Source organism: Vombatus ursinus, unplaced genomic scaffold, assembly GCF_900497805.2.
Source record: "Vombatus ursinus unplaced genomic scaffold, bare-nosed wombat genome assembly UNPS02014793.1, whole genome shotgun sequence".
NCBI classification, from domain to species: domain Eukaryota; kingdom Metazoa; phylum Chordata; class Mammalia; order Diprotodontia; family Vombatidae; genus Vombatus; species Vombatus ursinus.
Genome location: NW_020954571.1, coordinates 12354038 through 12370149, shown reverse-complemented (window position 1 = coordinate 12370149; position 16112 = coordinate 12354038). Strand labels below are relative to the sequence as shown.

General features: G+C 45.3%; 1 protein-coding gene across 1 annotated transcript in view; it reads right to left on the bottom strand.

Annotated features, from left to right (window-relative positions):
• The window catches only part of FAM129B (family with sequence similarity 129 member B), a 111554-nt gene that overhangs the window by 6065 nt on the left and 89377 nt on the right, over positions 1-16112 (bottom strand). The window contains exons 6-13 of the mRNA XM_027869419.1: positions 15283-15398; positions 12440-12544; positions 11804-11966; positions 10643-10830; positions 9480-9635; positions 7578-7694; positions 7381-7488; positions 6079-6190 (exon numbers count right to left, since the gene is read on the bottom strand). Of these exons, the coding sequence (XP_027725220.1) occupies positions 6079-6190; positions 7381-7488; positions 7578-7694; positions 9480-9635; positions 10643-10830; positions 11804-11966; positions 12440-12544; positions 15283-15398 (1065 nt within the window). The remainder of the gene's footprint in view (positions 1-6078; positions 6191-7380; positions 7489-7577; positions 7695-9479; positions 9636-10642; positions 10831-11803; positions 11967-12439; positions 12545-15282; positions 15399-16112) is intronic.

The window sequence follows — 16112 nt, the reverse complement described above, 5'->3', positions numbered from 1 at the left end:
TGTGCATACTATACTGTTTTCCCGGTGGTGCTTATTTCACAATGAATCATCGCCTGTATGTCTCTAATTTTCTTATGGCACAATAATATTCCATTATTTTTTTTTTAGTAAACAGTATTTTATTTTTTCCAATCCCATTATATTCTTGAAGCACAATTTGTCTGGCCATTTTCTGATTGATAATATGACCTGTTCTTGATGAAGTCAAGCTAGTTTTTTGTGGTCACCATTTTCTTTTCCAGATGCTCAGGAACTTTGATAATACACATTAAAATTTTCCCAGGTATTGAAGTCAAACTCAATGGCTTATAATTTGCTGCATCCTCTCTGTCTCTGTCTCTCTCAAATAGGGACATTTCCTCCTTCTCCAGGACTATGGCACTTCTCCTCTTGCCCACAATTATCCAAATATCACTGACAGTTATTCCACAATCACATCTACCAGTTCTTTTCAGTCCCCAAGAATAGAATTCATCTCGGCCAAGTGATTTGAATTAATCAAGGGCAGCTAAATGCTTTCTTACCACCTCTGTACTTATCCCCTCTCCCTACCCAATTAGCTGCCAACCATCTACCCTACCACCTCAGCATATCTCCTATCCATTCCTTCCTCTCCACTCACACCACAGCCATCCTAGCCTTCATTACCTCTCACTTGGACTACTGCAATAGTCTCCAAACTGGGCTCTCTATGTCCAGTCTATATATTCAGTCCTTTCTAAACTATCTTCCAAAGCTGCTAAAACTGATATTGATAAAGACCAGGTCTGACCATGTCACTATGCTGCTCACGAAGGTCCAGAGGCTCCTTCTATTTTAGGATAAAATATAACCTCCTCTGGCATTTAAAGCCCCTCACAGTCTGTCTCCAGTATATCTTTCCAGGCTGATTAATAATAATAATAATAACAATAACAACAACAGTAATAACAACTAGCATTTATACAGCACTTTAAGATTTAAAACATTTTACAAATATAATCTCATTTGATCATCACAACAACCCTGGGAGGTAGGTGCTATTATTAAGCCCCTTTTACAGATGAGGAAACTGAGGCAGACAGAAGTAAAGTGATGTGCCCAGAGTCATACAGCTAGGAAGCATATGAGGCCAAATCTGAATTCAGGTCTTCCTGATTCCAGGTTCAGAACTCTATTCACCGTGCCACCTATCTGCCTATTAGTATTAGTATAATTACACACGAATCTCTATTAATATATATACTATATATATAACATACACTAAGATACAGTATATATATATAATTAGTGTATATAATTTATATACACACACACACATATATACTAATTAGTATAATTACTCTACTAATCTCTACATGGATAAGCTGTTCCCCATCCTGTATCCCATCTCCCTATGCCCATACACAGCATATCGCTCCCCTTCTCCGACCCTTCCATCCCTAGAATGCATTCCCCATCTCCTCTCTGCCTCCTGTAACCCCCAGAATCCTTCAAGGCTCAGCTGAGCGCCACTTTCTCCACGAATCTTGTTCAGATTCCCCTAGATGTACATTCCCCTTCCCAATCACTGTGTTTCTGTTTAGTATAAAGCCCATGTTTGCCTCTGTGAATATGCAGCAACCCTTCTAGGAGAGTATAAATTCAGTGAGAAGACAAGGGCGGTCCTGTAACAAATATGCACAGTCAAGCAAAACAAATTCCTGCACTGGTCATGTCCAAAAAGTGTATGTCTCATTCTGCCCTTTGCCTTCAGAAGGTACGGTGCATGCTTTCTCTCTGCTCCTCTGGAATCAGGGTCATCACGCATCTTTTTGGTTCACATCTTCTTTTAAATATCTAAGTTGGTACGTGAGCTCTCTGTGCAACCCCAGTTGTCTCTTCAGAAAACTCATATCTTTCTTTCTCCTTGGGATTGTCTCCCATCATACCACTGAAATTTCACTCTTGAGTTTCCATCCCTACTTGTCTGTTGCATTTTAGTTCATGAGAGCTGATCATTGCTCTGAACCCTTTGAAATCTGCCCTCAAAGTCTAGGCTGCATGTCAAATTGTGTGACTGACTTTCCTCTTCTCTACTACAAATTTAAAGACCACTTCCCTACAAGACTCCTGCCATTTTTACCATAACCAGTTTCTTAAATGTTGGTGAGAATCAGTTTCATAACAGAATTCCCCCTTGTTGTTCCTTCACCTTTTGAAGGATGAATAGCATATACAATATCATATTATATCATTAAGGCAAGATAAGAAGCAGTCAAGGGCTGATCTACTTTTGGCTTTTTCTAAAAAGAGCTCTGGAGAGCTTGATAATCCAGCAGAGATCTGGACAAGTGAAGTCCATCACCATTATTTTACAATGTGTCAGGTTAGTGATTATTTCCTGAATTCCTGAGGCATTTCCTGTTGCTGTTCAGGTACAGTATACACCAATCATAAAATTACTTCTGTTTGTCCTTTGATTGATGTTCATAATAAGCTCCAATGGCTCCCGAAAACCTCCAGGATGAAATGTAAAAATTGTCCATTTGGCTTTTAAAGCCCTTTGTAACTTGGCCCCTTCCTATGTTTCCAATCTTCCAGAAACTTTTCTCCACCCTGTGTATCCTACGTATGACCCAGCTACGCTGTCCTATTTGCTGGCTCTCACACAACATTCCACAGCCCATTCCATGGAGACTCTGCCTGGAATACTGGGTATCCTCATCTCTGCCTCTTAACTTCCTTGGCTTCCTTCAAGACTCAGACCAAAGCCCACCTTGTGCAGGAGGTCTTTCCTTGCCCCTTAGGCCTCCCCTCCGAGATTACCTCACATCTCACTGTAGCTATCTTGCTTGTACACAGCTGTTTGCATGGCATCTTCCCAATCAGACTGTGAAGTCCTAGAGAGCAGGGGACTGGTTTTTGCCTTTCTTTGTATCCCTGGAACTTAGCACAGTGCCTGGCACATAGAAGATACTTAATAAACACTTGCTGACTTATCCATTCAAACGCTCTCATTATATGTCACATACCACACACACCCTGGATGTTCTCAGACAAGCGCTTCTTTTTAGTATACACTACCTCCAAACCATCCTTTTACTGATCTTGTTCCTTTTTTTTTTTTTTTTTGGTGAGGCAATTGGGGTTAAGTAACTTGCCCAGGGTGACACAGTTGGTAAGTGTCAAGTGTCTGAGGCCACATTTAAACTCAGGTCCTCCTGACTCCAAGGCCGGAGCTCTATCTACTGCACCACCTAGTTGCCCTAATCTTGTTCCTTTTAAATAAAATACACCAGTCACTGGTCTCATCCCCCTAAGTCTTAGTGAGACCTATGGAGTGAAATGTCTCCTTGCATTAGGGACTCTCATTTATCTTGCTTATTGCCCAAATGTCTCAGACCATGGCTTTCATCACCGTCTCCTGTGAGTTTCTAGGTGTCTCAAAAGCCTTTCTTCCCATACTACAGCTTTCCTCTAGTGTCTCTAGTTTGACAGATATATGCAGTCAATTTTCCTCTCCCTCTCACCTTTTCAGTCAAAAGCTTGTGTGATTAGTTTTGTCAGAGACCAGGCAAATACATTCTGAGAAGCCGTAGTTAGCTATGTGCCATCCTCCGCCTGAAGCCTGTCCTATTCCTGTATTCTAAGATGCGGTCCAAAATCCTAATCCCATTCTCAGACATCATCTTCTTAACCAGCTGTTCACCTCTCCAATCACCTTTTTATCTTCTAAATCCCTGGCTTTTAAAGGGTAGAAGCAATGAAAACACTATCAGGACTCCTGTGTTTTTCAGTTTCTTGCCCAAGACTTTATAATCATTGGCAATGCTTTCCTCTGTGTGTGTGTGTGTGTGTGTGTGTGTGTGTGTGTGTGTGTATGAATATCATTTGTGCCCAGATGAATCACCAGAAGTGGGTAGTAATCACTTATTTTGACATATCCTGGGAGATTTTCTATAAAAATAATAGCTAACATTTATATAAGGCTTTAAATTTTGCAGCCACTTTAAGTACATTATCTTATTTAATCTTCAGAACAACCCTGTGAAGAAGGTGCTGTTATTATTCTGATTTTACAGATGAGTAAACGGAGGCAGACAGAGGTTAAGTGACTTGCCCAGGGTCACACAGCTGCCAAGTGTCTGAGGCAATAGTTGAACTCAAGTCTTTGAGTTTTAATCCCAACCCAACATTTCATTCACTACCCTACCTTGTTGCCTCTATGTCACCCAGGAAGACAATACACCCTTTTTTTTTTTTGCAAGGCAATTGGGGTTAAGTGACTTGCCCAGGGTCACACAGCTAGGGAGTATCATGTGTCTGAGGCCAGACTTGAACTCAGGTCCTCCTAATTCAAGGGCTGGCGCTCTATCCACTGTGCCACCTAGCTGCCCTGACAACACATATGCCCTTTCTATCATAGTTATCAGTCAACAAGTATCTGCCTCAGTGCCCTTCACCAGGAAGTCACCAGTTATTAGTACTCATCTCTTTTTCCTACAACATTGGATTTTGTCTAGTCTAACAGCACCCACGCCACCATCTTATGGAGGACACATTCCTCTTTAGAAAGAGCCTCAAATTTGATTCTTAGCCCCATGGGCTTGGTAGTTCTTCCTCCCCTCTTCCTCTGGGTGAAAGACTTCTATCTTCCAAGCCCTGGGAATAGGTCCAGTTTCCTCTCTGAAACATCAGATCCTTTTTTTTTGTTGGTTTTTCACATTGAAACCTTCCATGTTTCTAAGGACTGCATCATTGTCCTTGAAAATCTTGGGTGGAGAGGTATCCCGTAAGCTCCTTCCCAACCCGAGGAAGGGAGTGCAGCCTGTGTAAATAGCAGTCACTTGGCTAGGTCAGAAATAACAATTCTGTACATTCAATTCAAGCTCCAGCAAAATGCTTCCTGCCCTCCTTTCTTGTAGTTCACACCCTTATATCACCTTTGTTAATCTCTGCAGGTGATGGGGCTGAACATTCAGCCTGGTCCCTTGCTAAAAGGGCCCACAGTGCCAGATAGCTCCCCCCCTACCCCGTTCACCCCTGTGCACCTCCAGCAAGGGGCAGAGCATGTGGTGCCCCAGAAGGGTCAGGGAAAGCGCTCAGGCTCATTACTCCAACTACAAGTCTATATTATCTTTACTCCTTTTTATTTCCTTTTAATGACTTGTCAAGTCACACCTTTATTTCCCTTCTTTCATTGACTAGATACCCACACCCAGCTTCCTTTCCCTTCTCTCAGTATAATTACTGAGAGACATGACTATGTCATGTCCATTTACTTTATTTCCTTTTTTCTTACTTGTTTTGCCTTACAAACTAACTTAGATCTCATCCCTCAAGGAACTTAAAAATCCTTAAAAAAAATAGCTAGCATTTATAGAGAGCTTTAAGGTTTACAAAGTACTTTACAACATTATCTCATTTTATGCTCACAATGACCTTAGGAGGAGGTGCTATTCTTATCCCCATTATATAGATAAGACAACTGGGGCAGACAGAGGTTAAGTGACTTGGGCAGAGTCACACAGCTAGCCAGTGTCTGAGGCAGGATTGGAACTAGGGTCTTCTTGACTCCAGGTCCACCCCTCTTTCCACTGTGCCCCCTCATGTCTTCTAAGACAGAAGGTGAAACATTTACAACCATGAAAATTTCAAGAGCAACATAAGATTTAACAGTTCAAGACAACAGTAGAAGAGATGTCATGAGGCAGTATGTGCCACAGGAACTGGCAGAGAGGGGCTGAAATTCATTGCTCAAGATCACTCAAGGTGTAGCACAAAAACTGGTCTCAGGTTTCTACATGCTAATACAGTCCTCTCACCGCTATATCATTTTACCTCCATGACTTCATTCCCCCGGGACATCATAGGATCCCATGCTCACCCATCTTATGTCCCCAGATGGCTTGGAAGTCATTTCCCTGTAGTCTCTGTCCAAAGACCTTAGCTCTAAGGATGTCCTAACCACTGCCTAGTAATGCCAAGGCCTTTCCCAAACTCAAGACTCCCTCCCCAGGGAAACCCAAACTTCCAGGTGCCCAATCGTTCGTGTGTGTGTGTGTGTGTGTGTGTGTGTGTGTGTGTGTGTGTGTGTTGGCTAGCAGGGGCTCTTACCCTGCATGATGTCCTTCATGACCGTCTGTAACACGACCTCTTCATATGTGTTCTCCACCAGGATGAACCTGGCAAAGTCTTCAAAGATCAATTCCTGGAACCTGGGGAGCTCCTACAGGGATGGAAATCGTGGTAGATGAACATAATGGCATTTTGCTGCACCTTACAGAATATGAAGAATTCAGAAGAACGTGGAAGACTAGGATGAATCAACACGAAGAGAAAGAAGGTGAACCGAGAGAACAATTTACATAATGAAAACAACAATATAAAGGCATAAAGGCAATCAACGCTGAAAGACATGAGGGTGCTCAGATCAATGCAGTTGCCAATGATGACTTCAGAGGCCTGACAATGATGCCCACCTCCTGCCTCATGTCAGACTGGGTGGTGGATTGTATGGATAGATTGTGGTATACATTTTCTCAAGTGGCCAATGTGTTGACTAACTTCACTTGAATGTACTTATGTTACAAAAGAAGGGTTCTATGGTGAGGGGTGGGGGAAGCAGGTACAGTTATTGGGAAGTGATAGTGATGTAAGAATAGAGCATCATTAAACATTAAAAAATAAAGACATGAGGCCAGGTCTACACAGTCAGGGCCAGTCTAGTGGCTCAGCTCAGCAGAGCCAAGGGCCCCTACCTTGGGGCAGCAGTACAGAGATGCCCTGTTTCCAAAGAACATCCCATGTTCTTCTCCCTTCATTCCCTATAGGTCTGTGGTTCTGTCGGGCAGAACCTGCTACTGAGGTGGGCCCAGAGGAAGCAAGGTTGGGGCAGCATGGTTCCATGGAAAAAGCCCTGGACTAGGAGTCAGGACACCTGGATTCTAGTCCTTCCTTTATGACCAATTTGCTCTGTGACTTTGGGCAAGCCTCAATTTTTTTCATCTAGAAAACAATGGCACTGAACTAGAGCATCTTCAAGGCCCCTTCCCACTAACATTCTAAGATGCTATCCATCAATCATAGCAAATAATCTAAGATTCCATGATTTTATAATTTCAGACATTAACAAGTTCAGTGCCACAGTTTGGGGAATTGGGATAAGAGAGTTAATGACATAACTCTACTACTTAGTACCTGTGTTACCTTGGATAAGCGACCTCCCTTCTCTAAGTCCACTTATCTCATCTTTAAAATGGAGTTGAACAAATGTGATTGCTAAGGTACTTTTCTAGCTTGAACTACAAGTTGAAGGCTTAGTTTCAAAATGTGATAGACATAAAGCACCACGAATTCACACTACTAGCCGTGCCCCCAGTTCAGACCCCAGCACCACACCCTGGCTCAGGGCCTCACCGACTTGCAGGTGGGTGCCAGTTTCTTCAGCAGGAATGGGATGGTGATCTGCAACAAGGCTTCCCGGAAGAATTTCTTCCGCACTGTACTGCTATCATAGTCGTATTTCTGCCAGAGAGCAAGAGCACTGATGAGAGCCAAGGGGCAAGGGACGTGGGAGGATCTTCCACCAGGCCCAAGTGGGAGCCCCATCTTACCTTCAGCACGCGCTCCAGGATGCGCTGGATGGATTTGCAAAGCTCCTCCTTGGTGGGTCCCTTCCCCAGCTCCTGGTGCAGGAGTGTCTCAAAGGTATAGACAGCGTTGTCCATTTGCTAAGGGGAGAACCACAGACCCACGCAGAAACTGTTACTTGGAGTCATTGGACAATCTCCCCTCATTGAGGAAGCAGCTTTAGTTAACCCTTAAACTCTCTGCCAACTGATGTCCTCTGCCCACTTATCTATTCATGCCTTTCTGGTAATTTCCCTGACTTCCCTCAAGACTGAGCTCAAAGTCTACCTTTGGTAGGAAACCTTTTCTGATTCTCCTCAGCTACTGATATCTTTCCCTTTCAGATTCTCCCATCTACTCTGTCTGTATCTTTCATGCGCTTAGTTATTTACATGTTGTCTCCTCCACTAGAATGTAAGCTCCTAGAGGGCAGGGACTGGTTTTTTGTTTGTTTGTTTGTATGCCTTTCTTTGAATCCTCAGTGCTTAGCACAGCGACTGGCATGTAGTAAGTGCGTAAGAAATGCTTGTTGACTGACTAAAGCTTCCAAGTCTCTGACCCCCTCGTCTTTCCAGTATTCAAAGCCCTCCTCACCTGCTACCTCCCACCTCTCGTTCAAGACCTTTATGGGAGATAGGTGGGGGTAGAGGGTTCACACAGGAAATGGTGCTGGGGAGAAGCGGGAGAGAAGAGCATCACACCAAATGGTGGAAGGCATCAGTTGTGATGTTCTAATAAAGAATGCTAGAGCCAGGCTTGGCTATACAAAGAAAAGGAGAAAACAGAGGAAGTACAAGAGAAGAAAGGAGGGATGCTCTTAGGGGATACAAGGCCCAAGGTAAATAATAAAATTTCCTTAAATCTGTCCCCACCTTCACCCCACCCCCCCAACAGCATTCCTTGACATGGGAAAATGTCTTTGGCGGGGGAGGGGGGAACCTTCAACCTTGAGGTCACTTATGGCCCTCTAGGTCCTCAAGTACGGCCCTTTCACTGAATCCAAACTTCACAGAACAAATCCTTTTATTAAGGGGCTTTGTTCTGTGAAGTTTGGATTAGGGGACCTAGAGGGCCACATGTGACCTCGAGGTTGAAGGTTCCCCACCCCTGCCAGAGGGGTTTATGACACAATAAAGGTGAAGAAGTCTTGATACAGGGCATCTCTATTTATCAAGCCACCAGCATTTACTAAGCACCTACTACGTCCTGGACTCTGCTAAGTGCTAGGGACACAAAACCAAAGGAGCTCACGTTTGCATCAGGGGAGACAACAAGTATATACAAAATAAATACAAGGTGATATATTTTTTTTGGTGGGGCAGAGGTGCTAGCAAATGTGTGGGGGGGGAGGAGAGAAGGCTTCACATAGAAGGCAGAGTAGAAATATTAGGGTTAGTAGCAGAGGAAATGGTTCAAGGGGAGAAGTGGGATCTGTAGAAGAGGAGGCGTGTGTGTGTGTGTGTGTGTGTGTGTGTGTGTGTGTGTGTGTGTGTGTGTGTGTGTGTGTGTGTGTGTGGTGATAGGGGACAAGGATTGTTGCAAGACAGCCAACACAAGTTTTGCCTATGCTGCCTTGGTGATAATAAGAGTACAACTGTGTTTTGGGAGCCGGGCACGTGATTATAGTTTGGTTACTTGTATTTATCTTTTTTATCACCAGCTGATATGGATGTCTATTTTTGTTCCCCTGGTCCAGGGCAGAGTCACTGAGCAGACCCAACCACTCAAAACCTGCGGCATCATGGCATCCGGAGTATTACCCCCAAATTCCCATGACCCCAGGGGCAGTGTCTGGAGATACATGCAGCTCTGGCCTCTGCTCTCCACGTCCCTCCAAGGACAGGGAGGGAGAATTTTGGGTGGATTGCGGTCTCTGAGGCTCCTACCTCCCTCATGTGGATCTGGGCTCTCTGTTTGAATACGGATGCACTGGAGACATCAAATCGCTGCTGTAGCCCCTCAAGCTTCAGCTGGTCCATCTTCTCATAACAGCTCTGCATCTTGACCGGGTGGTATGCCAGCTGGGAAAGCTTCTCCATGTACTAGGAAGGCAAAGGCGCCCTGAGGGTGATGCATTTGCCTTCCCCAGGGTGGCATCTGACACCCTCCACCACTCTGGCTGAGACATCTGTGGTGCCTGCTTAGTTTCAAAATGTGATAGACACAAACTACCAGCATCTCATACAAGATGAACCTGAACTCCCAGAACGTCAGTGGAGAAGGCAGTAATGTGGCATTGTGGATAGAATGCAAGACCTAGAGTCAGGGAGACCTGACTTCAAATCCTGCCTCAGGTACTTACTAAGTGTGGGACCTTGAGTCAGTTATAAGTTGTGTTTGCTTCAGTTTCTTCATCTGTAAAATGGGGATAACAACAGCATCTATTCCTCAGGGTTGTTGAGGATCAAATGAGAAAATTTGTAAAGCACTGTGCAAACTTCAATTGTCATATAAGTTCTAGCTATTATAGCTAGACCATAGCTATTACAGTTTAGATACCACCTATTTCAACTCCTTCATTTTATAGATGGGAAACTGTGACCCAATGAAATGACTTGTCCAAGGTCACTTGGCAAGTTGGTGGCTGGGCCAGAATTAGAAACTAGGTCTCACAGCTCTTATTCTAATATTTTTCTCACCACACCACACCACACCTTTCCCATACCCTATGCAAGGAAAACATTTCACCCTCATTTCAATGTTATGTTCTCTAAGGCCCCTACCTCTCCCCACAATCCCCTCCCTGGGATCTGTAATTCTGTGTTAGTAGTCTGTGTTTTTTTTTTGGGGGGGTGAGGCAATTGGGGTTAAATGACTTGCCCAGGGTCACACAGCTAAGTAAGTATCAAGCATCTGATCTGAGGCCGGATTTGAACTCAGGTCTTTCTGACTCTAGGCCCGGTGCTTTATCTGCTGTGCCACCTAGTTGCCCCAATAGTCTATGTTCTAAGGCCCCTTCCAGTTCTGACATTCCTTGCCTCTGTGACTCTATCAAAGATGTAGCCCTCCTTGGTCACTTGCCAGTGACTTACGCATCACAGGTTTTTACCTCTCCAAGCTTATCGATTCCTCCCTCGTTGATGACGTTCAGGTTCATGTCTGTGACCTCCTTGAAGAAGACATCTCGAACTTCAGTGAAGCCTTGGCTGGTGGGGATCATCAAGGCCTCCAGGATCGAGGGGATGTAAGGCTGCACGTGGTTTCGGACACAGACCTCAGCTTTGGGGAGGATAAAGGCTAGGCCAAGAAGGATGAGATGGGATAGAATGACAATGTCAAGCTCCTCCCCACCCACGTCCCAGCTACCCATCACCCCTCCCAGAATTAATTAGGAGAGAGCAGGGGTCCTTAACCGGGAGCCATGAACTTTTAAAAAATCTGATAATTGTGTTTCAGAATAATTTATGTCCTTTGTAATCCTATGTATTTTATTTTTTTGCATTTAAAAAGATTCTGAGAAGGGACCCATAGACTTCTCACTGCCAGAGAAGTCTATGACCCCAAAGTAGGGCTAGAGAACAGCTGTTAAAGATTGGGATTAGGCCCTGCGCAAGGGTGACATGGATCTGCCCCGACTTTCTTACTTCATTGGTAGATCCTGGATATGGACTAACTCAAGAAAAGAAAGTGATTCTACCCCCCACCCCACCTTGGAATGCTTTCCCTCCACCCTTCTATCAAAATCTTTCTTAGAATCCATCCTCTCTCCAGGAAATCCTCCTTGAAACTAGAATCACCCATTGCCTTTCTTGGCACAAAAAATCCCAAAGAGTAGTAAGGTTAGGCCTGGTTTTAGAGTCACAGCACCTGGGAAATCACTCCACCTTCTGGGCCTCATGTTCCTCATCTCTAGAAAGAGGATGTTCAACCAGATGGAGATCCCTGGCTGCTCAAGATCCCTGGGCCTATGACTAGGGGCCCTTTGATCCTGCAGATCTATTCAAAAGGCTTCAGGATTTTCAGGGTAAGGAATTGACACAGTTAGGAACTATAGCAAAGTATCAGCACATCAATAAACCCACAAAAATGATCAGCTTTTCAAAATTAGGAACTATATGCTTTCTGGGCCCTTCAGGATTTCAGTGTTTTGGCAATGTGTTCGAGTGAGACCCCATGAGCTTAAGGATTTGGGGAGCGGCAAGGATAGAGTGAGGGGGTCTGGGTGCAGCTGCGGGGCTCACAGCTGTACTGCCCTCACAACTTGCTGTACCTCGGATTTTGCCGGCCACGTGCTCTTTGGAGGTAATGATCTGGTCCATATCTGTGCGGATGACGCTCTCCATGGCTGGCCGGGCCATCGCGCACTTGGCGGCCACGGCCTCAAAGTGGGCTTGGGTCTGCTCGTAAACCATCCTGTACACAGCATCTGAGATCTGTGGGAGTAAAAGAACAGTCACTTTTCCTCTCCATGGACTGCCTTAGGGAGGTTCCTTTTTCTCCTGCACCGAAGTGAAAGTGGTCTCTGGTTTATACAGAAAATCCCTCTTGGGCGCATGCCATCTTCCTAATGCAGCCCACAGAGCTCTGCATGCTATTATATCCTCACGCAATCCTAGGCACTCTAGGATGAAGAGACACAGCAAAGACTTGGGCCTTGTCCCCCTAGGGGTTCATTATCTGATTAGGCCAAGCTCCCATATTACAAAGCCCCCAGACAATAGTATAGCAACAGGGTCCCAGGCTGGAGGAAAAGCAAAGGTCAGAAGAAAACTTCTTCAAGGCAAGAAGGATTCAGGGGAGTAAGGGAAATGTCAGCTTTTGACCATGTGAAGTTGAGAGGCCTTCAGAGAGCTCATGAGGAGTCACATTCAGAGAAGCAGGACTCCACAAGCCGCTTTGTGCCCACCTGTATCCACTGCCTTTGCCTCTCCTGGGGTTTGCCTTTCATCCGGGGGCTTATCACACTTTTCAATTCAGGTCCCAGCTCCTCCATCACCAGGTTGCTCAAGATCTGGATGGAGAGAGGCAAGGCCCCAGACAGATGGACAAAGGGAGAAAGATGGTCAGAGAATGTTGGGACTTCCTCAAAGTCTTCCTTCCTAGCTTTCAAGCCTTCCTACACTTCACTCTCTTCCACATCCTGTAGAACCTAGCAATCCCTGCCTTCTTAGCTATTCCTCATACATAATACTCCATCTCTGACTGCATACTTTTGCACTGGCTGTCCCCCATACCTGGAAAACTTTCTTTCTATACCCTCACCTACTGGCTTTCCCACTTTCTTTAAGACTTAATATGAATCCCACCTTCTGCAGGAGGTCTTCTCTGGTTTCCCTCACTCCTAGTGCCTTCCCTCTGAGATTTCCTTCCATCTACTTTGTAGATATGGGCAGCTAGATAGCTCAGTGGGTAGAGTGCCAGGTTTGGAGGCAGAAAGACTCCTCTTCCTATGTTCAAATCCAGCCTCGGACACTTACTAGCTGTGTGACCCTGGGCAAGTCACTTAACCCTATTGGCTTCAGTTTCTTCATCTGTAGAATGAGCTGGAGAAGGAAATGGCAAACCACTCCAGTATCTTTGCCAAGAAAACTTCAAATGGAGTCACAAAGAGCTGGACACAACTGAAAAAAGACTGAACAACAACAGCTTTGTAGATATCTTGTATGTACATTATTTATTATTTGCATGTTGTCTCTCCATCAGAATGTGAGTTTCTTGAAGGCAGGGACCAGTTTTTTTTTTTTTTGCCTTTCTTTGCATCCCCAGTACTTAGCATAATGCTTAGCTCACATTAGGTGCTTAATAAATGCTTGTTTTATGACTGAAGCTCAGTTTGACCTCCTGAGCTGGAAATATAACAAGCCTTGGGCCCATCACCATCCATTTGGCTCTGTTCAGTCATTTTTCAGTCTTGTACCACTCTTTGTGACAAATTATTGGCAAAGATACTGGAGTGGGTTTGCCATTTCCTTCTTCAGCTCATTTTACAGATTAGGAAACTGAGGGTTAACACAGGGTTAAGTGACTTGCCCAGAGTCACAGAACTAGTAAGTGTCTGAGGCTAGATCTGAACTCAGGTCTTCCTCCAGGCCCAGCGCTGCACCCACTGCTCCATCTCTCTGCTTGCTAGGCATTTGGACCAAGACTCAAAACCTTGGAATCATCATTCTTTGATTCTTCCTTCTCTGACACCTTCCACATCTTATGAACTCCTGTGGCTTTCACCTGTTCAATTTCTGATGCATTTGGTCGCTTCTTTCTCTCCAGCCCCACTATCACCCCAATTCAGGATTCCTCCCCTTACTTGGGACTATTGTAACTGCCCCCAAATCAGGCTTCCACATTCTAGTGTCTCCTCCCTCCAATCCAACCTGCACAGGCTACCAGCTTAGTTCTCCTAATTTATTGTTGTTGTTGAGTCATTCTTTGTGACCCCATTTGGAATTTTCTTGGCAAAAATACTGGACTGGTTTGCCATTTCCTTCTACAGCTCATTTTACAGATAAGGAAACTGAGGCCAGCAGGGTTACATGAATTGCCCAGAGTCAAACAGCTAATAAGTTCCTGAGGCCAGATTTGAACTCAGGAAGAGGAATCTTGCTAACTCCAGGCCGAGTGTTCTATCCACTGCGCCATCGAGCTGCCCTAATTCTCCTTATAATGCAGAGTAAAGATGTAACTCTCCTCAGAAATCTCCAGTGGCTTCCCATTAACTTCTGTCTTGCCCCAAGCTGCCTTTCTAGCTTCATCTCACATGACTGCTTTTCCCATCACGTACCTGAAAAAGAAGACTCCCTGCTACAACATATGCAATCAATGATCATCCAGCCTTTGCTTGAAGACCAGCCCAGAGAGGGAGTCACCCCTGCCCAGCCCCATTCAAAGCGGCCCATCCGACCCCAGACGACTCCAGGCATTAGTAAGTGTCTGCTGACATTCAACCTAAATCTTCCCCCACTCCCTGCTCCTGACTCTTCTCTCTGGGGCCAAATAGAACCAGTCTCATTCTGTTTCCATAGGACAGCCTTTCAAAAGCTTGAAGACAGTGACCTTGTCCTGAGTCCTCATCAGGCTCCACATCTCCTTTACTCATATTGCCCGGGCCCTAGGCTCTTCACCATCCTGGCTGTCTGCCTCCCGATGCCCCCTGGCTTAGCAATGTCCTTCCTAACCTCAACTCCCCAAGAATTGCACAGAAGAGCCCAGATGTGGTCTGAGCAGGGCAGAGCTCTTAGCCTTACCTTAATGCATCCCAGGACCACACACAAACACCGCTGGACCACGCAGGCCACTAAAATGCCCAGGCTTTCGGACAAGCAGCTACTTAAGCATACCTCCCTGGACTCGTGATTGTGAAGTTAATGCTTTGGCCTCCAGACTTTACATTTACCCCTATTACAATTCTTATTAGATTCAGCCCAATAGTTTACCCTCTTAAGATCTTTTTGGATCTTTGCTCTGTCATCCAGTGTGTTTGAATTATCCATTCCAGCTTGGTGTCACCTGCAAACCTGATAACCATGCCCTCTCTGTCTTTTATGCAGGATAATAACAACATCACATAGCACAAGACCAAACACAAATCCTTGTGGCACTCCACTGGAGATCTCTGGCCATGCTGACATCAAACCAGCAATGATTATTTTTTGCTCCCTACTTCAATATCCACACTACACCTCTTCCTAGCTGGTGCAAACCCCAAAACTGCCTCAAGTCCTGCCTACTCCCAAGATCTGTCCTGGGCCTTACCTGCACTTCGTTTCCACAGAGCATCTCCCAGGTACCATACTGCTCCTTGGACTGACGGTACATGCGGATGGCATCAGTGAATGCTGGGCCCTCTACCTTGGAATCCTCGGGAATGCCTGTCCAAGAGAGACAGAAGAGTCAACTCAGCATAGCAGCGGAGCATTTCTCAGGGTCCACTCTATAGGCTGAGAGAGCAGGGTAGACGCAGGGGGATTGAGAGGGTCGGTCCAGGTTCAGCCTGCATTCTGGTCTGAATCAGTGAGAGAAAGAGCCTGGGGTCAGGAGTCCTGACTTGTAGCACCACTCCTTATTTCCCTAATTCTGTTAATGGCATCCACCATACTTCAGTCACCAGGCTTAGAGCCTCAAGTTGTCTTGGTTCCTCCCCTTCTCTCTGTCCTACCATATCCGGTTAGTCACCAAGTCCTATCAGTTCTTCTGCAATCTCTCATGTCTGTTTCCTGCTTTCCATGCTCTCATGGCATGGAAGGAAACAACTACCCCGGTCCTAGGCCTTGTTACCTTTTACGAAAATAATCTCCTAACTGGTATCTCTGCTGAGGTTTCTCCTGCCTCCTGCCAGGTGTAACTTCCTAAAGTACCATGTGGGTCATGCACCTCCCCTACTCAAACAGCTTCAGGGGTCTCCCACTGTCTATGGAAAAAGTTTGAACTCCAACTGGCATTCAAGGCCCTCCATGATCTGGCTCTGACTTACTTTTCCCAAACTCATCTTTCTACTTGCCACCCAACCCTCCATTCTAGAATGGTCTATGCGCCAGATTCCCAAAGCACCTTTGCTCATGACATCCCCCCACCCCCACTTCAGA